The sequence below is a fragment of the Schistocerca serialis genome, chromosome 5, assembly GCF_023864345.2.
Source record: "Schistocerca serialis cubense isolate TAMUIC-IGC-003099 chromosome 5, iqSchSeri2.2, whole genome shotgun sequence".
In the NCBI taxonomy this organism is placed as follows: Eukaryota; Metazoa; Arthropoda; class Insecta; order Orthoptera; family Acrididae; genus Schistocerca; species Schistocerca serialis.
The window spans coordinates 758,407,436-758,431,916 of NC_064642.1; the positions used below are offsets into that span (position 1 = coordinate 758,407,436).

General features: G+C 43.1%; 1 protein-coding gene across 2 annotated transcripts in view; it reads left to right on the forward strand.

Annotated features, from left to right (window-relative positions):
- Window positions 1-24,481, forward strand: part of LOC126481355 (putative protein tag-52) — a 142,391-nt gene that overhangs the window by 71,131 nt on the left and 46,779 nt on the right. Inside the window, exons 5-6 of one of the 2 annotated variants that reach the window (XM_050105053.1) lie at window positions 14,190-14,353; window positions 21,102-21,371. In XM_050105053.1, coding sequence (XP_049961010.1) covers window positions 14,190-14,353; window positions 21,102-21,371 — 434 coding nt within the window. The remainder of the gene's footprint in view (window positions 1-14,189; window positions 14,354-21,101; window positions 21,372-24,481) is intronic. The other variant, XM_050105054.1, reaches the window with a different exon arrangement.

A 24,481-nucleotide genomic window follows, 5' to 3' on the forward strand; every position in this document is an offset into this window, starting at 1 on the left:
TCCTTTCATATATTAAATTTAATATCTCCTGTGATATCCAGCCTAAGTCTTGTTGTTTTATTTATTTGGCCCTCTGCTGCCTTCATATTTCGTCTCTTGAAGCTACGCATTTGTTTTCTACTGTATTCCTTTCCTCTTGAACTCTCGATAACTTATGGTTCTTTCAACTTATCCAGGTCCCAGTCCTTAATTTTCTACCTTTTGGAAAATTCTTCAGTTCATAACCAATAAATTACAGTCAGTCCACGTATGCACCTAGAAATGACTTATAGTTTAAAATCTGGTTGAAAAATCTGTGTCTTACCATTATACAAACAATCGAACTTTTCACTGTCTTCACGTCTCTTCCATGCATACAACTTTCTGTCATGATTCTTGAACCAAGTGTTAGTGATGATTAAATTATTATTGTAAAATAATATTGTAAAATTGTAACAAGTAGCTTTCTCTTTCATTTCTTTCTTCAAGTCCATACCCCTACCCTTTTTTTTCCGACTGTTACATTCATTACCCCTCACAATTAAATTTTCCTCTCCCTTAACAATCTGAATCATTTCTTTTATATCATCAAATAATCTTTCAAGTTCATCATCAGCTGTGGAGATAGTTGGCATTAGCTATCTTGCCAAAAATATATCAGTGTACTTCCGCCTGGTGCAACATAAAATGACTTGACGGAAGTTTCACTGTGGTGTAATCACAGTACGAAGATTTTTAAGTCGTAAATATATATTAAATCAGTTGGCAGAATTGTGTAACTTCAAGTTAAAACATACTACAATCTGTATACATGTAGCCAACATGTGAAACATAGAGAAAAATATCTAGTCTGTACAAAAATAATAAGTTTATAGACCTATTGAACAAACCACTCATTTCCAATACCTTGGCTGTGATATAACTTAGTACACTATTTTGATAATATACACAAACTGAATTAATACCAGGCCATTTGTGGAACAATCCAAAGAACATGATCTACGGAGTCATGAATGATGACTGTAGAGTTTAGGCTTGTTCTTGCGCATCTATATCACGCATTCTCTGACAGACAATGAGCTTTCATTCTGACTGCTTTGAATGTCATCGGCAATGCAAGCATTGAATGGGATTGTAGTGAGTTATTTAGTGAAATTTTATACCATTTATTGCTGGTTATCATCATTGCTGGTGGTGGCAGATGTCAAATTCTACATTTGCAAGTGAGAGACATAATTTTCAAGATACACACTGTGTTCAAGTGATACACACATGTATGTGCATACTGCAGTTGTCACTTGGAACCAGCAACAATGCAATTCTTGTCCATGTCTCGACCTGTACCAATGGCCATCATAAATGAATTGGGCTTGGGGGGGGGGGGGGGGGGACCAAGAATGAAATTTTATAAATTGATGGTTGTGACAATATTGCTGTGTGTCTTATTGGTTAGGGTGAAAAAATGACTATGTGCAGAGAGACATTAATCTTTTCAAAATACAAGATGAAATCACACAATGGAAAGTCCAGGATGGAATAATGACAATATTATGAAAATGATATATTATTACTCACTACACAAAGATGTTGAGTTCCAGATAGGCACAGCAAAAGGATTGCTATACATTTGAGCTTTCTGCCAAAAGGCCTTCTAAAGTAGAAAACACGCATTCACATGACCACTGCCTCTGGCTGCCGGAGAGGGCGTAAGGAGGTGGCTGTGGTGGGATAGGGGGGAGATAGCAGGGGACAAGGTAGAGCTGTTAGGTTCAATCAGGAGATTTTTGTGTGGGGAGCAGGGGTGGTGGAAAAGGAGAGAAGTGGAGGAGTGTACAAAGACTAGTGAGTGTGCTGGTGGAATAGAAGGCTGTGTAGTGCTGGAGTGGATCAAGGGAAGAGGATAGGTAGGTTAAGGACAGGGACTAGCGAAGGTTGAGGCCATGGGGTTACAGGAACGTAGGATATATTACAGGCAGAGTTCCCACCTGTGTAATTCAGAAAAACTTGCATTGGTAGGAGGGATCCAGGTGGTGCAGGCTGTGAATTAGTCATTGAAGTGAAGCATGTTGTGTTAGGCAGCATGTTTAGCACCTGGGTGGTCTGGCTGTCTCTTGGCCACAGTTTGTCAGAGGGCATTCATGCAAACAAATAGCTCGTTGATTGTCATGCCCATGTAGAAAATAGCACAGTGGTTGCAGATTAGTTTGTAGATCATGTGACTATTTTCTCAGGTACCCTTGCCTTTGATCGTGTAGGAGATGCCTGTGACCGGAATGGAGTAAGTGGTGGTGGTTGTGATTGTGGGTTGTATGAGACTGGTCCGCATGTGGGTATATAACAGGTATACGAGCCATGAGGCAAGGGGTTGGGAGCAGGGTTTGAGTTGGGGTTGACAAGGATGTTGCGTAGGTTCGGTGGGTGATGGAGGGACGGGGGGGGGTTGTTGGGGATATTCCTCATTTCAGGGGACAGCAAGGGGTTGTTGAAACCCTGACAGAAAAGGTGATTCAGGAGCTCCAGTCCTGAGTGGTACTGAGTCATAAGGGGAGTGCTCTTTTGTGGCCAGACAGTGGGTATGTGTGAGGTGACTGGTGAGACAAAGCACAGGAGATCTGTTTCCATACAAGGTTGAGAGTAATTTTGGTCTGTGAAGACCTCAATGATACCCTCAGTAGGCCTACATTTGGAGGAGGATAGTTTGACACCACAGGTGCGGTGGCCATGGGTGGTGAGGCTGTATGGGAGGAACTCTTTGGTATTGTGTGGATGGCAGCTGTTGGAGTCCAGGTATTGTTGGTGGGTGGTAGGTTTCATGTGGACAGAGGTACTGATGTAGGTACCTTTGAAATGGAGGTCAACATTGAGGAAGGTAGCTTGTTGGGTTGTGGAGGACTATGTGAAGCAAACAGGAGAGAACATGTTAATGTTCTGGAGGAATGTCGATAAGGTGTCCTTGCCCTCAGTCCAGATCACAAAGGTGTCAGTGAATCCAAACCATGTAGGAGTACGAGAGTCCAAATAGTTAGGAAGGATTCCTCTCGAAGGCTCATGAATAAGTTGGCATAGAATGGTACCATGTGGGTTCCCATTGCTGTAAAATTGATTTCTTTGTAGATGATGCCTTCAAAGATGAAGTAATTGTGTGCGAGAATACAGTTGGTTATGGTGACCAGGAAGGAGGTTGTCGTTTTGGAGTTAGTTGGGCCTCGGGAAAGATAGTGTTTCAAAGCAGCAAGGCCATGGGCATTGGCAGTGTTAGTGTAGAGGGAGGTGGCATTATTAGTGATGAGCAGGGTGCCTGTGGTAAAGGAGCAGGAACTGTGAGAGTCAGTGGAGGAAATTGTTGGAGTGTTATATAGGAGGGTAGGTTATCCACGAGGTGTTGTCCACAAGAGTAGAGATTCTCTGTGAGAGCACAGTAACTGGCCACAACAAGGCATCGTTGGTGGTTGGGTGTATGGACTTAGGAAGCGTGCAGAAGGTAGGAGTGAGGGGAGTGCTATGGAGAGAGAAAGAGAGAGAGAGACTCAGGGGAGAGGTTCTGGGATGGGATTTGAGGAGAGACTGAAGATCCTGTTGGATTTCTGGAATGTGTCACTGTGGCAGGCTATGTAGGTGGAAGAATCTGACAGCTGGCGGAGTACCTTCACCTGTTAAGCCCTGCAGTTCAAAACCACAGTGGTGGAGCCTTTGTTGGCAGGTAGGATTATAAGGTCAGGATCTGTTTTCAGATGGTGGACTGCTGTTCTTTCTGCCGATACTATCTAGTATTGCCCCGGTTCGGAAATATCATAGATCTGGGGCTGATGCACAGAGCAGTCTTGAGTTTTAGTGGGGAAGTGAGTAGTCTCCATGTGACCCATGTTCGCGTTTAGTGATTTTGCTGTTTCCTCTTTGTTTATTGCTCTCATGTCAAACGAAAACAAAATGGAATTCTGTGACCGGAAGCTATCAAGTGAATTAAATTACATTCACGTAATTCCACAAGGCTAAAATATGTTATTAGTTTGATTTTTTTTTAATTTCATTTCCAGCTTTCTGACAGTCAAGCATTAATCGCCTTGCAGAACAATGAAGTTATTTTCGTTGGTTTTCTAAAGAAATTTGGCATTCGTTCATCTTTTCTGCTGAGGCAGTCAATTCATGAAACTAAGTGCTTAATTCCACACTGTTGGCTACTTTCAACTGTTCGCTGTATTTCATTATGGCATTATGCCATAATAAAGAACCAAACATGAGATAATACGGTACTGGTACTCCAAGAAAATTTACATCCCAATCTGGACATGTGAATGTGTACTTTAAGCTGAAATATGCATTTAATATGGTTCACGAAATTTCGTTTCTCTTGGAGTATCCTCTAATGTCTTGTTTCTTTTATGACATTGTGTAAGATCTTTTAATGTTTTACACGTACGAACATACGGGCTTCCTACGTAATCGTAGCTGCACAAGTGTGTTGACACGTGTTATCTGGCGCTCTCTGGCAACTGCTGAAATGAACCTATTTCTAACAGGTTGTGGGAAAATATTGTGAATGGATGTTTGAAAAGTGTTACTTTCAAAGTAAATTTCCTTTTACGCAAGATGAACTGTGTGTGAGAACGTACAATGAATTTCTTATATCGTAGAGGATTTGACACTCATTTAAAAATCACCTCTTTGGGGATGACCATTTAAAAGAATTTTGAGCGCAGAAAATCAGACATTTATGTCGTTGTTAAAATGTTACTAGCACATTTGTGTGATGTATCTTAAAGTGTAACACGTGCAGAAAAGATCAACATTATATGTGAAAGCTTAGCTTCTCTTACAGCTTATTAATATTCGAGATCAATATTATGTGTGAAAGCTTTTCTTTTCTTGTATCAACACTATGTATATTAATTTAAACCATTAACTTTTCCTATTTGTATGTTTGCACTACTTAACAGCGATGTTGCTATTGGCTGACTACATCACATTTCCTGTGATCTGGATATCCGCTGTCATCGGCTGGCGAGATCACGTGACATGAGCAATGACTGTCTTACAAAAGCACATCACAATCTCAATTTCAGTGCTTCGGAAAGTAACGTGGTGTTTGGTGGAATTCAAATTTATACTTTCATTATACGAAAATATGCAGTATACATGTTGCTGCACATCAGACATCTTTCCAAAACATGTTTTTCCTACCCCCTCCCCCGAGGTTCACTTTCTAAAGTGCTGAGAAATTCTATGCCAGTGTATGCAGATTGATAAGTTTGCTGTGCTGGTATTAGTCTTAGTCATAGGAAAGGGGAATTTTGTTAAAATTCAATAAAGGCGTGGTTGAGCGGTGAAGTCTGGGGCCGTTGGCAGTGTGGGGTAATAGTAAGCAGCCAGTAGGCCAGGTAGGATAAACATCGCGCAGAGCTGCAGTGGCATATTGTACGTACGATGTGTTTGGAGTGGAGCAACAGCGAGGCAGGGAACTGCAGCTTTGCTTTAACTTATTGCGATGTATGAGCCGAGGCTGTAGGCCAGATCCAGGAGTGGCGATGTGTAAGTGGCTGACGTATGGGAATTTACCCCTGCCATAGTTTCTCTCTCTCTGGCACTGTCAGAAGAGAGGGAAAAGCCGTATAAATAGTCAGGCACTTTAAGCTTGAGGGGTGTGCCAGGTCAGTCGAGAGTCGGGTCGGACCTGTGCTGGTCTACCCTTATAGGGGCCAGTCTGGCAGCGATGTTGTAAATAGCCTGTGTAACCTATACTTTGTTTCTATGTACTTGTACGGGCTGTATTCCGCCTCTGCGGACGCAACACGGGCGGGGCGGAATGGCAGCCAGGTACTTGGAGATTGCACAGTCTGCATGGAGGAGGGCAGTGACAGCAGTCTGCAGCGGGTCCAGGATGGGCCACGTTCGCTTCCCACCTGGAGTACCAGGGTCCGGGCGAGGCATACGCTGCAGGAAGTGCAGCAGCACCAGGGATGGCGGTGGGTGTTGCCATCCGGCAAGCACCACTAGCAGCAAGTTGCGGTGCCGCATCCAGGAGGACAAGGGTTCGAGTCTGGTCCTGTCCTGGGAGCAGCGGCGGCCCAAGTGCCACGGGTGACCAGTACAACCACCTTCATCCCATAGTCATACAGAGCAGGCCAAACAGGATGGAGGGCGGCAGGGACCAGGGACTGTAACAGTCTCCAGGATCATGGCAGTGTGGCAGGCTCCCAGCTGAGCAGCCTTGATGACGGAGCAGCAGCGTTGGCATACCAGGAGTTGCTGAACTGGCTGGACTCACGGAACAGCGCTGCGGGCGGCACGTTGACACTACGCTGCACCCATTGAAGTACTGTAAATTATGTGAATAAAGCAGTTCTACCGAATACCGCTGTATCACTCTACACTGTCCCTTGACGCTATTAAACATGCTCAGCCTCCTGACGAAATACGACGTCGTGGGTCCCGGCTTCCGCTTGGCCATGTGGAGACCCGGGTTTGACCATTGACACCTTGCAACAAGTTTTAAAGTTCCGAGGAAAAGTATGTTGTCACTTAACATCGAAAAAGTGTTCTCTCATCTGGGAGAAAGTGTCTATTAGGACTGGGGTAAGGACACTTTCGTCTTGCAAATGCTGGAGTTCAAGGCAAAGCTTGGCATGTAGGGTGTAGGATACAATATGCTCTTAAGACCACATCTGAAAATCCATGGGCTGGAGGGGCGGGGCACCTGTCTGCAGGTAGGAGCGACAACCAGAGATTGTGTCAGTTTGCAAGCATGGATGCATCCTGGCAATGGATACAGTCTGGGAAAGACACTTTGTGGTGGGGAGATGCACATAACCGACATTGAGGAAAGGCTGGTCCTGGCCACTGTTCCACCATACAGCATGTAGTCCATTTATATTTTGTTGGACTGACAGACTTCCATCCTGTGACCTGATTTACCACATGCCATAAATTTCGACCACTGATAACAGCGTTGGTGATAGGGATGTGTCAGGACGGCAGTTGCTGGGGTCAGTGCTTGATTGCTTGGTCATTGTGAGACAGTTGCCAGTCTGTCCAGGCTTGTGGAAGGGAATGACGGGAGGCGTAACAGCAAAAACTGGACATGTAGTGGTGCCACTGAAAGCACTGACTGCTCAGGAGTTCTGATGAGTGGCAGATGTGCCTCTAGAGAGGGGTCCTTCAATTTTAACGAGTCTGCCTGGAGCTTTTCACCTGAGCGGTGCACCAATATCATGTTCCTCACCAAAGCAGCTACATAAGACCTTTGGCAAGATCGACTCTGGCACATGAAATTACACTCCCACGAGATGCCCAGCAACCAGGCAGCCCATGCCATATAAGATTGTCCAGTGAGTTTGTGGCAGCGGAAGAATTTATGGCAGGCCGCAAAGGCATGTACTTCGGAATCAAAATAATCATACAAACTGGATTTGACCTGGCTGTAAGGAAAGCTGTGGGAATCATCCTCTGGTTTCAGTTGTTGTACCAGCTGATCTCAGGTCTGGTATAAGCTAACAAGAATGTGTGCAGCTGCTCATTACTGGAAATGACACGGACCAAGAAATGTTGCTCCATCCTCACCATGTAGTTGGCTCACTGTTTGAGATAGCAGTCGAACGACGGGAACAATAGAGCCAAAGTGGTGAAGTTCAGATGATTGGAGACCTCCGGCGCCGTTGCAGACAATGCGGTCACCCTGTCCGTCGTGGTTTGAAATACCTGCTGCATGTGTTGCAGAGTCAGCTGAACCTGTGGCATCATATCCAAGGTTTCAGCCATAGGACCTTCAAAGTATTTGTTCCTAACCAGCGCTATCAGCGCACACGTGTGTCATAAATAAACCTTGATGCCACTAAATAATCCACCTTGGGCAGATCTAAAGTCATTAATTTTCCACAAATAGAATTTATTGAAAAATTTGTATGCTCATCTGCTCCAATGAACTAAACACAGTTAACACTCAAAAATTACTGCCAGGCTGCAGGCCTTTGTTCAGCAAGTCAAAGTCTCGTACTTGGTCGCATTTTTCACAAACTAATATTTGCAGAGTTCTGTTGCTGCTCAAAGAAACCAAGTTCCACAAGAGTTTACTTTTAGCATGTGCACAGTGATATAGATACTTGGAAAAGTAGAATACACTCAACGCTCTACCAAAGTTTGGGAATCAGGTTACGACATAAAGACAGAGACTGCAGAGTCCAGGCAGTGTCCATCGAGGAGGCAGTTGGTCGGCAGCAGCATCATAGTGGAGCAGATGTCCGTCTGTAGCTCTGGCTCGATGTGAACTGACTTTGCACGGCAGTGCACAGGCTTAAATACTATTATATATCTATTAGCACTGTGACAGTAAGTAGGCTGGTGAATGGTATGGCATCATCTAGCCCAAAACACGACTCACCTCTAACTCTAAACTCTATTTCAAACTAGAGACTTGTTCTTCAGGCCCAAGTTCTGTCAAAACTAGGTGCACAAAAATTAAGATTTAAGCAACTATGTGGTGGTCATACATAAAATTGTATCTTGCCATATAAACTGAACAGTGAGACACTGAAAGGCCAAGGAAACATTGGCAGAGACTTCCTCTGTTAATGGGATAGGCAAATTGCCAACTCCAAGGAAGAGGAGGAGGGTGATCATGCTGATGGTGATAAAGGAGGTAGTATGACCATTGATGTGGACAGGAAACAGTACGTTACTAGTAACAAATATTCTGAAATTATCTAGGAATGTTTTATTTTTAAGATCAACTCGTCAATAATTATAAGGTCCGGTTGCTTTTTAAAAATTTGCTATAAGCCTTTCTCTCTTTCACTGTATCCATTTACTTACTTTTTTCGATCTTGCATAAAATTTTATGAGAATCTTTCATATCAACTGTTATGTGATTGCTGTTACAAAGACGAGCACTCTTAACAGATTTACAGTTCTGTCTTGTATTTAAATCATCACTAATGCTATTGTAAATACTTCTACTCCTCGTAGAAGCTTTCACACCCCTCACAACTAATTTTGCAAATTCCCAATTTTGCACTCAGATGAATATTTGGGTAGTGTGTCACACTGTTTTATGTTATGTTACAAATGTGAAACCTAATTCATACTTTGATATCGTGGAAGGTCTGTCCTATTACAAAAAATGGTTCAAATGGCTCTGAGCACTATGGGACTCAACTGCTGAGGTCATTAGTCCCCTAGAACTTAGAACTACTTAACCCTAACTAACCTAAGGACATCACAAACATCCATGCCCGAGGCAGGATTCGAACCTGCGACCGTAGCGGTCTTGCGGTTCCAGACTGCAGCACCTTTAACCGCACGGCCACTTCGGCCAGCTGTCCTATTACAGCTGATATGGAATCATACTAATACAAATCAGTGTATCTTGGGATTCTCTTTTGTCACCATAATTTTGTTGACCAAAATATTGCAGCTATTGTGTTATGTTGAGTAATTCATATTTTCTAGCATATTAACTACATAACCGTTATTAATCACTATATGTTTTATAAGTTTAACTTTCCATTACTTCCATTCTGTTGGAAAGAAAGGTTTAATATTCTATTAATCATGAAATGAAATAATGCTTTCTTTTCTACCCTGGGTCTCTTGGTGAAGGTGTCAGTGCCTTAGGTCCAGCCTCAGTTAAAGCAAAGAAATGCCATAGCTACATTTCAGACTTGTGCGAAATTAGACAATATCTAGTTGAGGTATGAGTGAGAGATGATTTAGTCTCAAATACGCCATAAAGAGTAGCTTACATGCATAAGTCTTCAGAGCGAGCTGCACAGAACTTTAGGAATATGAAGCAGAGCAGCTGTTCACATAGGACTGGTGGGCTAAAATTTATTTCAATTCTAATCAATTTCCATAAGATGTGTTTTGGAAATTTAATGTCTGTTAAATAATCTGCAACATTTTTCACATGAAACAGAGAACTGACTTCCAGTATTAAATACACCCTTGCAGTTCAGCCTTGTTTGTTTATTCTATATATTTTTGTGTATCTTTCAGATATGATTGACAGGCACTAAAAGCCAAAGAAATATCTCCTTTTCTTTATTAACACATTTAAACTTCACTTGCATATAAAAAGCCATTCATTTAATATCTAGTATAAATAATAACATTAAGCAGATTCACTGCTGAGCGTGTGAGTGGTATCAGGGCAGTTAGTCATCTAAAGTGTTTAATACAGTGTTTCATACAAATTTTTCAAACTAAATCAAACAATGAAAACTCCAGAATGGAATAACGACACTATTATGCATAGGATAGATTGCTACTCACCATGTAGTGGAGATGTTGAGTCACAGACAGGCACAACAAAAAGACTGCTAAACAAGTAAGTATTTAAGCCAAAATAAATTCTTCTGAATTAGACAACGTAAGTCTTTCTGTTGTGCCTGCTGTGACTCAAAATTTTTCGGACTTCTCTATCACAAAAGACACACAAAAAAGTCAATAATTTTTTTGATAATTAATAAAGAACTTCTTGTAACTCGTGGTCTAGGGGTAGCGTCTTTGATTCATAATCAAAACGTCTTCGGTCCCGGGTTCGATCCCCGCCACTGCCTAAATTTTGATATATAATCAGCATTGGCGGCCGAAGACTTCCGGCATAAGAAGTCAGCCTCATTCTGCCAACGGCCTTGTCAAAGAGGGCGGAGGAGCGGATAGAGGTTCAGGGCACTCTCTTGTCCTAGGGGTGGGAAATTGCCCCTAAAGGCGGAAGAATCAGCAATGATCAACGAAATGAGGATGCAGAAGGCAATGGAAACCACTGCATTAAAGACACGTAACGTGTATCCACAGGACATGTGGGCTGTAATTAAAGAAGTGTCATGATGATCTCTCCATTGGCAAAAGATTCCGGAATAGTCCCCCATTCGGATCTCCGGGAGGGGACTGCCAAGGGGAGGTTACCATGAGAAAAAGATTGAATAATCAACGAAAGGATAACGTTCTACGAGTCGGGGCGTGGAATGTCAGAAGCTTCAACGTGGTAGGGAAACTAGAAAATCTGAAAAGGGAAATGCAAAGGCTAAATCTAGATATAGTAGGGGTCAGTGAAGTGAAGTAGAAGGAAGACAAGGATTTCTGGTCAGATGAGTATCGGGTAATATCAACAGCAGCAGAAAATGGTATAACAGGTGTAGGATTCGTTATGAATAGGAAGGTAGGACAGAGGGTGTGTTACTGTGAACAGTTCAGTGACTGGGTTGTTCTAATCAAAATCGACAGCAGACCACCACCGACAACAATAGTTCAGGTATACATGCCGACGTCGCAAGCTGAAGATGAACAGACAGAGACAGTGTATGAGGATATTGAAAGGGTAATGCAGTATGTAAAGGGGGACGAAAATCTAATAGTCATGGGTGACTGGAATGCAGTTGTAGGGGAAGGAGTAGAAGAAAAGGTTACAGGAGAATATGGGCTTGGGACAAGGAATGAAAGAGGAGAAAGACTAATTGAGTTCTGTAACAAGTTTCAGCTAGTAATAGCGAATACCCTGTTCAAGAATCATAAGAGGAGGAGGTATACTTGGAAAAGGCCGGGAGATACGGGAAGATTTCAATTAGATTACATCATGGTCAGACAGAGATTCCGAAATCAGATACTGGATTAAGGCGTACCCAGGAGCAGATATAGACTCAGATCACAATATAGTAGTGATGAAGAGTAGTCTGAAGTTTAAGACATTAGTCAGGAAGAATCAATACGCAAAGAAATGGGATATGGAAGTACTAAGGAATGACGAGATACGTTTGAAGTTCTCAAACGCTATAGATACAGCAATAAGGAATAGTGCAGTAGGCAGTACAGTTGAAGAGGAATGGACATCTCTAAAAAAGGCCATCACAGAAGTTGGGAAGGAAAACATAGGTACAAAGAAGGTAGCTGCGAAGAAACCATGGGTAACAGAAGAAATACTTCAGTTGATTGATGAAAGGAGGAAGTACAAACATGTACCAGGAATACAGAAATACAAGTCGCTGAGGAATGAAATAAATAGGAAGTGCAGGGAATCTAAGACAAAATGGCTGCAGGAAAAATGTGAAGACATCGAAAAAGATGTGATTGTCGGAAGGACAGACTCAGCATACAGGAAAGTCAAAACAACCTTTGGTGACATTAAAAGCAATGGTGGTAACATTAAGAGTGCAATGGGAATTCCACTGTTAAATGCAGAGGAGAGAGCAGATAGGTGGAAAGAATACATTGAAAGCCTCTATGAGAGTGAAGATTTGTCTGATGTGATAGAAGAAGAAACAGGAGTCGATTTAGAAGAGATAGGGGATCCAGTATTAGAATCGGAATTTAAAAGAGCTTTGGAGGACTTACGGTCAAATAAGGCAGAAGGGATAGATAACATTCCACCTGAATTTCTAAAATCATTGGGGGAAGTGGCAACAAAACGACTATTCACGTTGGTGTGTAGAATATATGAGTCTGGCGATATACCATCTGACTTTCGGAAAAGCATCATCCACACAGTTCCGAAGACGGCAAGAGCCGACAAGTGCAAGAATTATCGTACAATCAGCTTAACAGCTCATGCATCGAAGCTGCTTACAAGAATAATATACAGAAGAATGGAAAAGAAAATTGAGAATGCGCTAGGTGACGATCAGTTTGGCTTTAGGAAAAGTAAAGGGACGAGAGAGGCAATTCTGACGTTACGGCTAATAATGGAAGCAAGGCTAAAGAAAATTCAAGACACTTTCATAGGGTTTGTCGACCTGGAAAAAGCGTTCGACAATATAAAATGGTGCAAGCTGTTCGAGATTCTGAAAAAAGTAGGGGTAAGCTATAGGGAGAGACGGGTCATATACAATATGTACAACAACCAAGAGGGAATAATAAGAGTGAACGATCAAGAACGAAGTGCTCGTATTAAGAAGGGTGTAAGACAAGGCTGTAGCCTTTCGCCCCTATTCTTCAATCTGTACATCGAGGAAGCAATGATGGAAATAAAAGAAAGGTTCAGGAGTGGAATTAAAATTCAAGGTGAAAGGATATCAATGATACGATTCGCTGATGACATTGCTATCCTGAGTGAAAGTGAAGAAGAATTAAATGATCTGCTGAACAGAATGAACAGTCTAATGAGTACACAGTATGGTTTGAGAGTAAATCGGAGAAAGACGAAGGTAATGAGAAGTAGTAGAAATGAGAACAGCGAGAAACTTAACATCAGGATTGATGGTCACGAAGTCAATTAAGTTAAGGAATTCTGCTACCTAGGCAGTAAAATAACCAATGATGGACGGAGCAAGGAGGACATCAAAAGCAGACTTGCTATGGCAAAAAAGGCATTTCTGGCCAAGAGAATTCTACTAATATCAAATACCGGCCTTAATTTGAGGAAGAAATTTCTGAGGATGTACGTCTGGAGTACAGCATTGTATGGTAGTGAAACATGGACTGTGGGAAAACCGGAACAGAAGAGAATCAAAGCATCTGAGATGTGGTGCTATAGACGAATGTTGAAAATTAGGTGGACTGATAAGGTAAGGAATGAGGAGGTTCTATGCAGAATCGGAGAGGAAAGGAATATGTGGAAAACACTGATAAGGAGAAGGGACAGGATGATAGGACATCTGCTAAGACATGAGTGAATGACTTCCATGGTGGTAGAGGGAGCTGTAGAGGGCAAAAACAGTAGAGGAAGACAGAGATTGGAATACGTCAAGCAAATAATTGAGGACGTTGGTTGAGATGAAGAGGTTAGCACAGGAAAGGAATTCGTGGCGGGCCGCATCAAACCAGTCAGTAGACCGATGACAAAAAAAACTTCATCCAGCCGTAATTCATCACTTGTGTTGTCAGTGGTCAGTAACGGCAATTCTGATGACTAGTGGTGCTTATGTGGATTCCCTCGCTCTACCCCTTCCCTCGCTCTACCCCTTCCCTCGCTCTACCCCTTCCCTCGCTCTACCCCTTCCCTCGCTCTACCCCTTCCCTCGCTCTACCCCTTCCCTCGCTCTACCCCTCCCCCGCTCTACCCCTCCCCCGCTCTACCCCTCCCCCGCTCTACCCCTCCCCCGCTCTACCCCTCACCCGCTCTACCCCTCACCCGCTCTACCCCTCCCCCGCTCCGCTGCTCTTACCCTCTCCCTTCTCCATCCCTTGTACCTTTAAATTTGCAGCAACTTAGTCTTGTGTTATGTTTCATGTAATACTTTTATGAAACAATTGTATTTGTAATGATGGTATACTGTCATTTCCAACAGAATCACTGAGTGCTGTAGAAGAAGTTGCAAAGCACATTAACAATCTTATGCGAGAGCAGGAGAACATGGAGCGTATGGTGAGACTGCAGACTAGCTTGGTAGGAGGATTACCTCAAATTGTTGTACCGGGCAGGCGTGTGCTAAAGGAAGGTCTCCTTATGAAAGTGAGCATATTTTCACATCTTTTTATTCTTTTCATTACTGAATATCTCAGTTCAAAACTGCCTGACATTAACAGTGTTTACAGACTATAAAAATTGTTCTACTCTACTCTACACTTGTAATACACCCTGCCCTTGTTACATTTTGCAGGATAAGATGTTTTTCCTAATTATGAGACTTAAGAAGTGACTGGAACCCTTTTCATTTTGTCCATCATTGTACTAGTTAATTACTTGGGGTGTGTGTACTTTACATGCATTTAAAATACTACCCCCTTCTCTCTCTCTCTCTCTCTCTCTCTCTCTCTCTCTCTCTCTCTCTCTCTCTCTCTCTCTCTCTCTCTCTCCCCCCCCCCTCTCCCCCCCTCTCCCCCCCCCCCCCAATTCATTTCCGTCCCCCATGTCTCTCCTTCCCTGTCCTCGCTCCTCCCTCTCTGCCCCTTCCTTCTCCTCTCTCGGTGTTCTTACTTATGTCGACTTGGCTATCCAGTTGGTTTCCTGTATTCCTTGCAGTTTTGTTCCCTTGCCTTTTCTCTGTCATCCTTCCTTTGGTCCCCTTTTGAGGTTTGACCTCCACTACTCAATTTTCTCTCCTTAGTGTGAGCTGTTTGGGAAGAACTCCGTCCCTATCATATGGATTCCTCACCCTCTTCCTTTCCCTCTTCCTTCCCTGCCATAGCCCCCCCTCCACCCCACTAAGGCATCAGCATGTGTAGCCAGTCCATGTGACGAGGCTGTCAGAACACACTGACATCACAGGCATCAGAGTTGTGATACTTGAGCTGTTGCCTCCCTATACCTAGGAGGCATGCTCCATGCCTAGCAGTGGTTGCTTGTCATTCTGGAGCATCAGAACTCACAGCAGTGGCCACTGTGCCAAACAGTCGTTGTTGTAGCTGGGTAGCGCCCATGTGGTGAGCCTCTGATTCAAGTGAGTGGTACAGGCCAGATGCTTTGTGAATGAAGTATGTCAAGCTCCAAAACTCTGGCCGTTCTCTTTACAGCTATCTCTGTGAGTGGTAAGAGATCATTGAATGCTGCTTCTTATGATCCTGTGGCCTTCTCTTTGCTGGCTACACCCTGGAAGGAAGGCCAGGCTCGCTAGCTTGAGGTGACACACTTTCCCCGCTACCTGGTCTGTACTAGGATGGAAGGGGACACATTCACCACCACAAAACCATTATCTTTTGTGGAAAACAATGAAGACAAGTTTGGCGAAGTGGAGTCTCTCACTAATATGTGGCCAGATTCCCCATTGATCAAAACTAAGTCTGCTGCCCAACCTGCAGCTCTTTGTACTTGTGATCATGTTGGTAACCTCCCAGTGTCAATTACACCACACCAGTCTTTGAATATGGTCCATGGAGCCATTTTTCATAGGAATCCCATCCTTCAAACCGATGAATTCCAGCCCAATCTGGAACAACGGGGAGCTCATTTTGATTGGTTGTGCAGAAAGGTGATAAGGGCAACAGCACTGATACTGGAACCTCAATTCTGGCTTTCAAGGTGGATACTCTGCCACAGAAGGTCAAAGTTGTGTGTTATCAGTGTGACATGAAGCTGTACGTCCCGTCACCTGTGAAGTGCTTTCAGTGCTTGCATTTCAGGCACGTCTTCCCAGTGTATGGCGGACACTCTATGCGGTGACTGTGGACAACCAATCTGAGGGGAGCCCCTGTGTTCTGCCACCCATGTGCGTAAGTTGTAACAGTCATCACTCTTCACACTCACCAGATTGCCCAGCTATAAGAAAGAAAAGAAGGTACAAGAGTATAAGTCGCTGGAGCATTTATCTTACACTGAGGCACATCAGAAATTTGACAGACTTCACCCTGTGTCAGTGACTTTTACTTTTGCCTCAGTTATGTCCTTTCCCTCCCCTCCTCCCTCTTCCTTACTCCAGTTTCGTCCCTCTCTCCTCTCCTCTCCTCTCCTCTCCTCTCTACGTGCCACTCCCCCTCCCCAGCTGAAGAAGTGCCCCATTTCAGGCACTCATCAGTGATGGGGCTCTCTCCATGGGACCCTGCCCCACCCACCGACCTTACTGGTTTTTACTCAGCAGCTTGTCATTCTCCAGAAATATCATTTTACTGATGCTCTTTCACCAACCCTTTGTGGATTCCATGCTTTCTGTCAGAACCAGATTGGCCCTTTAAAGGCTTCCATCGGTGTCTGCACCTCACTCCTTTACAGATATTGTTAGTACATGGATCCCGCTTCATACCCGTTTGGAAATGATTGCTGTTCAGGTCCAATTGGACACTGCCATCATCGTTTGCAATCTTTGCATGGTTTACAATCTACTGCCCTAACTGACCACCTTCAGCAACTCCCCCCCCCCCCCCCCCCCCACCCCGCACCCCCAACCCCCTTAGTCAGGGGCTGCTCATTGACCACTTTCTTGCGGACCATGACCTGTGCCTTCTTTATGATGGTTCCCCTACTCATTTTAGTTCTGCATATGGCACTTTTTCTGCCACTGATCTTTCACTCTCTTCCTGTCTCCTTCTTCTTTCCTTATACTGGTCACTACACGATGACCTCTGTGATAGTGACCACTTCCTCCTGATCCTCTTGTTCCCTTCCCACCTTCTGCTGACCAGGTTACCCGCTTGGCTTCCCATTGTGCTGATTGGCCTTTATATACCTCCCAGGTCATGTTTCCACCTTCTTTGTCAGGTTGTATTGACGAAGTCATCCGTGATCGGTCCAATAAGATAATTCACACTGCCAGTTTTCCATTCCCCACATGACAGGCCTTGTTCACTGTCAGCTGGTTCCGTGGTGGAGTATGGCCATTGCCACCACTATCTGTGATTTTCATCGTGCATTGCAACACCTCAAGCGGCACCCATCATTCGTCAGTCTTATTACCTTCAATTGTCTTCATACTAAAGCTCGTTACTTAATCAAACAGAGTAAATTAGTGTGTTGGGAATGCTTTGTCTTGTCACTAGGTTGTTCTATCCCTTCATCTCGGGTGTGGTCTAACCTCGGCCCTTCCAAGTGGTCTTTGTTCAAATGCATCTGTTCTGACAGAACCCTTTGTGACCTATTTTGTGATGGCATCAGTGTCAGGCTCCTATCCAGCTGCCTTTTTCCTCCATGAGCAGAAGGCTGAAGAAGCTTTCCACTTACGTTTTACCCTTCATCAGGCAGAATCCTACAGTGAACCTTTTGCCAAAATGGAGCCTCTTCTGGCCCTCTCTTCTTCCCATGATTCAGCTCCTAGCCCTGATTCCATCCCTAACCAATTGCTTCAACATTTCAATCCTCCACAACGCCAGTCTCTCCTCCAGGTGTTTCACAGTATTTGACTCCAAGGCATTTTCCACCCTCGATGGAGAGACAGTATTGTGATGCCTGTCCTTAAGCCTGACAAGGATCCATCATCGCTTGATAGTTACCGGCTCATCACCCTGATCAATGTCCCATCCAAATTACTAGAATGGCTGGTAGCTTGTTGGCTCAGTTGAGTCCTTGAATCTCGGGACCTATTATCTCCTTACCAGTGTGGCTTCTGGGAGGTGTGGTCTCCAATCGATCATCTGCTTCAATTGGAAACTGCAGTTCGGCAGGACATTCCTCAACACTGCCATCTTGTCACAGTCTTCTTCAATCTTCATAAGCCTTGCAACACAGCTTGGCGCCATCACATCCTTCTTACACTCCAAGGATGTGGTCTTTGGGGCCCCCTCCCAATTTTTATTTGCCAGTTCCTGGCCCACCGGTCATTCATACTCTGGGTTGATAGTGTTATCAGCTCTGTGCAGACCCAGGAAAATGGAGAGTAGCGCATTTCTCTCACCATACTGTGGTCCATCCTGATTCAGAGCCCTACCTCGATGCCCGGCACCTGACCGTGGTCCCCGAGTTCCATTTCTTGGGTCTTCTTTTTGGACAACAAGCTCACTTGGTTGCTCCATATCTGTCATCAGAAGGTTGACTGTTTGCATAAACTCAGTGTTCTTTGCTTTCTTGCCCACACTTCTCGGGGTGTGGAATGTTCAACCCTTCTTCGCCTTTACCAGGCATTAGTTCTATCTTGTCTGGACTACAGTTGTAGACCCAGTTCACCATCGTGGTATCCATTTAGGCACCAGTGCCTTTCCCATGAGCCCTGTCAGTAGTGTTCTGGTTGATGCTGGGATCCTTCGTTTTTAAATTGCGTTGTCCCAGCTCCAGGTTTCCTATGCCATCACTGTCTGCTCTTCCCCAACTCATCCTCATATTCTATTCTTTTTGCGCTTCGGGGCGTCACTTGCTCACTGCCCCCCTCGGGTGTGTTTACTGGCTCCCCTCCTTGTCCTCTTTCTCACGTTCTGTCCAGACCCCCCACCCCTACCCCTCGGTTAGTTCCTCGACCACAGATTTGGATTGATCTCTTCTGGGATCCAAAAGCCTCCATTGCTCCAATGGTGTTCTGTTGTTTGTTCCAAATGCTCTTAAGGGAGTTTGAGGTTACCAATTTTTTTTTTATACCCCTTGGCTCTAAATCCACTGATTGTGTGGGACATACCTTCACATCTTTCATTGGCACAAAATCACCATCTCTTGCCTGTCAAGAGCGAGTTGTTTACTATGGACTGGTGGTCATCTGTTATTAAACAGTCCTTCCTCACCCAAGTTTTGTTATGTACGGACTCAATGAGTGGTCTTCAGGCTATTGCTAGGTGTTTTTCCTGCCATCCCTTGGTCTCTGCCATCCATGACCTTCTCACAGGTCTCAGTGATGCTGCTTATTCGGTCCACTTCCTTTGGGTTCATGACCATGTAGGTATCACGAGTAATGTACTGACTGGGGGAGAGGAAGGAGGCATCTGCCATCGCCCCCCCCCCCCTTTCTCCGTGGCTCCTCCATATGCAAGTTTGAGGTGTTACATCAGATCCCTTTTTGACCCCGGGAGGCTCCCCCCCCCCCCCCCCCCCTCTCTCTAATAAACTTCGCGCCATCAAGGACACTCTTACCAAGTGGCGTTCTTCCCTCTGCCTCTCACAGGGAGAATCTGTCATCCTCTACCATCGCCGTATTGTCCATACTAGGTTGACCCGTGGGCTTTTACTCAGCACTGAGCCAGCCTCCCTTTGTGTTGCGGGGCTCCGCTCGTGGTAGGACTGCTACCACCTTTTGACCATTCACATTAAATATGCCTTCCCAACTTCCTTGTGTCGGGTGTTAGCAGACTACCCTCGCTTGGTTATGTCTGTCTTCATTTTTTCTTCATGAAAGTGGTTTGTACTCTCAGCTATAAGTCCTTTAATATTACTCTGGAATTTGAGTCCGTTAGTAGCATTGGCTTTGTTTGTGGGGGCCTTGGTCTCGCCTCCGTAATGGCCTGGCTCTCCCCACCTTTTCCCTACATTTTGTCTGGTCTTTTGTGCTGCTTTGTTTCCCCCTTTTCTTGTGTCTTCTTCCCTGGTGTTGTGTCCATTGTATCGTGATAATGGCATGGTATGGTGTGTGTGTCAGGATGGTTTGGCAGCAATGCTGGTGCCCCACCGTGCATTCCTGGGACATCCCTGCTCTAACCATTTGTACCCACCCCGTGCTGATCTCTCCTATTCCTGCTGCCCTGCCATCCCTTTTTCCTCTTTGTTTGAACGTTATCCTTTCCCGTTGACTGGACTGTGCTGTCTTTGTTGTTCCTCCATTGATTTCTGCCATCCTATACCATCGGACCAATGACTTTGCTGTTGGCCTCCTCCTCCAAATCAATTAACCAACCAGCCAATCATTTTCTGTAAAAAGGCCTTTGAAACCAGCTGAAACCTTAAATCTCCATCCCAGGTGACATAAAGTAATGTTGAGTCATATAATACACCAATTTATTCCATTTGCCACGCCAGATGAGAACTGTCCCCAACAGTGCAGTTATCTTTGAACTAATTGAGGCTCTTTCCTGTGAGTATCTATGGAACAGTGCACACACACACACACACACACACACACACACACACACACACACACACACGCGCACGCGCGCGCGCCTTTCCTTAGTGTTGTGGTACTCTAAAATATTGCCCCATACTCAAGGAGTGGATAAATTCTTATTGTGACAAGTCACTGAATCTAATTTTTGATCTGCTCTGTGGGTTTTCCAACTTATGTTCTCCTTAGTATATACCCCAAAAAAACAGTGAAATTTTTGTTGTTCCTTGTCTCCTTTGTTCATCATTAGTATATCAGTGATAAATATATTATGTTACAGAACTAGATGAATTAAATGTTTTCAAAATTTGAAGTAACTTTGTTTATGCAAAACCAAACAGTGAGAAATTCATTATAATAATAGTTCATCAGAGCAGCTGTGCTGGATTATCATTACAATGCATTTCATACAATTTGTAGCTGCAGAACAGCATACAGAGGAAATATTCCAGTTAATAATGTTTGTCAAAATAATGCTTCCTCAGCACTGAATATATCACAAAGACATTACTATAAAAAAAAAAAAAAAAAAAAAAAAACTTTTTGTGTGGTTCTTTTGCACACTGCATGTTTCATCTCTTGCTTAGTTTTATATGTATGTCAGGCATTCTTATTTTTGCCCGTGATTTTGTTGATGTGTTAAATGAACAAACACTCATCCATGAATACTTAAAAAGAGTACATATGCAGCAAGGAATAAATCATTTCTGATCCAAGCAAAAGGGTCAAGTAGCTACTAATAACATTAAGATAATTATGTTCCACACTTCATAATAACAAGAGCTAATGAGAAAGTAAATGTTCTGATTTTGGTTTCAGGTTTCTCCTCAAGGAAAAAGTGCTCATCCACGATACTTTATTCTGTTCAATGATATGCTAATGTACTGCAAAATAAAACGGCCTAATACTTCGGAATCTAATTCATTGAAGTGCTGTTGTGTACTACCTTTAAAGAAGTGCACCGTCGCAGAGATCTTGAGTAAAGGAATGTTCAAGATCACATGCCATGGTGTAACAATCTTGGTTTACACTGTAACTATGCAAGAAGGAGAACTGTGGATCTCTGCCATCAGCGAAGCACTTAAACAGGTACTGTAAAATCCCTGCTGTTTAGCTTGTACAACATGCACATCTTTTTCCAAACTCCTGGCTCCCAAATGCTAAATGACTAGACTTCACTTCCCCAATAGTGTACTGATAACATTTATCCACAACTTTGATAAGATTAATGATGTTTTTCACTTGTTATGCATCATTTTGTTTCACTACTGTCTAAAAATTAAGCATTGTATGGAACAGGAGAAATGGAAAGAATAAACAGAAAAGTAGTCGTAAACATCTCAAAATTTTGCCACAAATCAAAATTATGTTAGCTGTATTGGAAAATAACAAACTGTGTTTTGAATAGAAGCTTGGTTCAAGGACAATAGGAAACAGTGCTTGACATCCATAATGTCTCAGTCTTGTTTGTACGTGTGTCACAACACAGTGTATTTTCTTGGAAAAATTCATATCCCTACAACACCGTTTGGACCCTATTTACCATAGAAAAATCTTCAAAAACCTGTGAAGGAGGTCACTTGCAGGTTGCACTCTCAGCAGTGATGAATCTGCCACAATGTGTTATTTCAAGTCTTTGGTCCTGGCTGAGATAAACAGGATGCATTGCATACAGGGCACGAAAATTTCAACCAAAAATAATCATTCCACAACAAGAAACAGCATCTAGACATAGCTGCATAGGTCCAACTAAACCTACATAGCTTACAGTTGCCTTACAAGCAGCAATGTTGTGACTAACTGTTTCATCTGTATGTCAGAGGTCTGTCAGAGTGTGTCGGTCATGTGAAAGTGCAAAGATACCTCTGTTTTATGTGGAGAGGCAATGTGTTAGATGTGTGTATAGAGATTTGAAGCTTGATTGGTGATCAAAGGACTGCTGCTGAAACCCACAAGTACAGACAGGAGGTACTACAACCACACATACAACTTTCCATATTTGCTCTTGATCCAAAATGCCTCTTCAGCGATGGTAATGTCCACCCGAACTGCACTGCTCTGGTGCATGATGGTCTCACTGGTGAAAATATCCTCTGCATGGGCTGCATAAAGTGATATCAGTGTCTAAATCCTATAGAGCATGCCCAAAATACATAGAGGGAAAAATTGAATCATATCAGCAATCATCAAGGGCACTTCCAGACCTCTGCTCAGCTGTTTCCAAATTTCTATCATGTACTTATATACTTGGATGAGAATAACAAAGTGGTTGACAGCTAGTCCTTTACATTACAGCTGCCAAAGTGAAAACCAGTCGGAGAACGAACTTTGTCATGCTGTCTTTTCTTTTCTTTTCTGTTCTGTTCATTGATGAAATTTGCTCTGCTACTCCAAGTCCCAGTTAGCAAAGAATAGTTGCAGATAACACATGATGCCAATAACCTAATTATTGTAATTCATTTAATTTACTTATAATGTCTGAAACTATCCAGGATGCTGTACAGAAAAATCAGACTATTGTGATGTTCAAAGAGAACTCAATAATGTACATTAGAAGGGAATCATGTGAATGTATTTGCATTGAACTACATAGATGTTGCTGAGGAAACAGCCATATTACATGAGCACTCAATAGTGAACCAACAGTGTCAACCATTTCCACACTCGAGTGTCAATCACTTTGTTATTTTGATCCAGAATAGAATAAAATCTTCTGGCTTTTCAAACCACTCCATTTTGTAAATAAACGTCAAACTTTTTAAAACTGTTTCTATGAGTGTCATAAGGAATAGAATTACTGACTGCCTGGAACCTGTCAGAAACACTCCAAGATGACTCAGACATGGCATGGCATGGCATGGCGAGTTGGGAAGTTATATTCTGTTATGAGACAGTGACATTTGGTGGCGTGAGGCATTGGTGCCACAGTTGGAACTGTTGCTTGTTCCCTATAAATGTCAAGCATTGATCTTTGCTTCCACACTCCCATAGTGTACACCACTGGTATCAGTTAAAATTGTTACAATTTAATCTTATCTCCTTTACAACTGAAAGCTAATACTAATACTTATGGACCATGAAACTTGCACATTCCCTATACAATATTCAACCATGAACCTCGTACAAAGCATGTCACGTCATTTCCAATGCTCTGTGGCATCTATTAGTAACTGTATATGCCCCACTAACTCTTTTTGTTGTTGTTGTTGTTGTTGTTGTTAAAGAGACTTGTCCTGTTTTGTTAACTTCTTGAAATGTGTGTCTTCAGTTTCTGAGCTTTTCTAAATCCATGCTTTGGATGTTGCTTTGTGTAAGTAAATCACTGGCTTCCACACAGACTTCAGCATCTTCTGGAGACATGTATCCTATTGCTGGCTATTGATCCAGTTTCCAAGTAAATTCGATTCTGAGTGCAAATTGGTCCAGGAAAATTGCAGTTTAAACATGGTAGATGTTCATAAAAAACCAAAGTATGCAGTATACGTCCCCACATTTCACTGCATGATGAAATATCTACCTGCTCTGTACTTCCCTTCCCGCACTCATAGTTCTCAGCTGAGATGAGTCACTGTCCCCCTTCCAATTTTCCAAACAGTGAAATGTGAATTGCAATATCCTCTAGGGTGCAGTACAAACTGCAAATAATACATAAGTAAAAGATCGTAGTTATCGATCGTACCCTCATCGTGCAATGCAGTGACATCTGTTTGCATATCTCCACAACAGGTCTTTCCACTGTAATTTATTCTTGCAGCAACGATTACAGTCAGTTCAGTATGATTTATTTCATTAGTTGGACATTTCATTCTGTATTAATTCAGTATGATTTATTTCATTAGGTAGACATTTCATTCTGGATTAATTTTCCTTCTTGTTTCATCTGAATGTCATCATCTTGTTCTAAAGCTGATCAAAGGCTGGTATTCCAACGTGTACAGCAACTGAATTTCTCATTTGCAACCCACTTGGTAAATCAGTAATTTGTCACAACCAAATAAAATACTAGTCGGGTTCAGAATCGAGTAACAATTTTTGAAGGACAGGATTTTCATCTTTGAATGTTACCTTTACTTAAAAAGCAGCATAAAAGTGTATACGGTGTCCATACATGTATGAGAACATTTACTGCAGTGGAAGCTCCAGGTAGACATGTTAAGATGCAGACAGGCACAATTAAAAGACACTTTTTATTGTGCCTG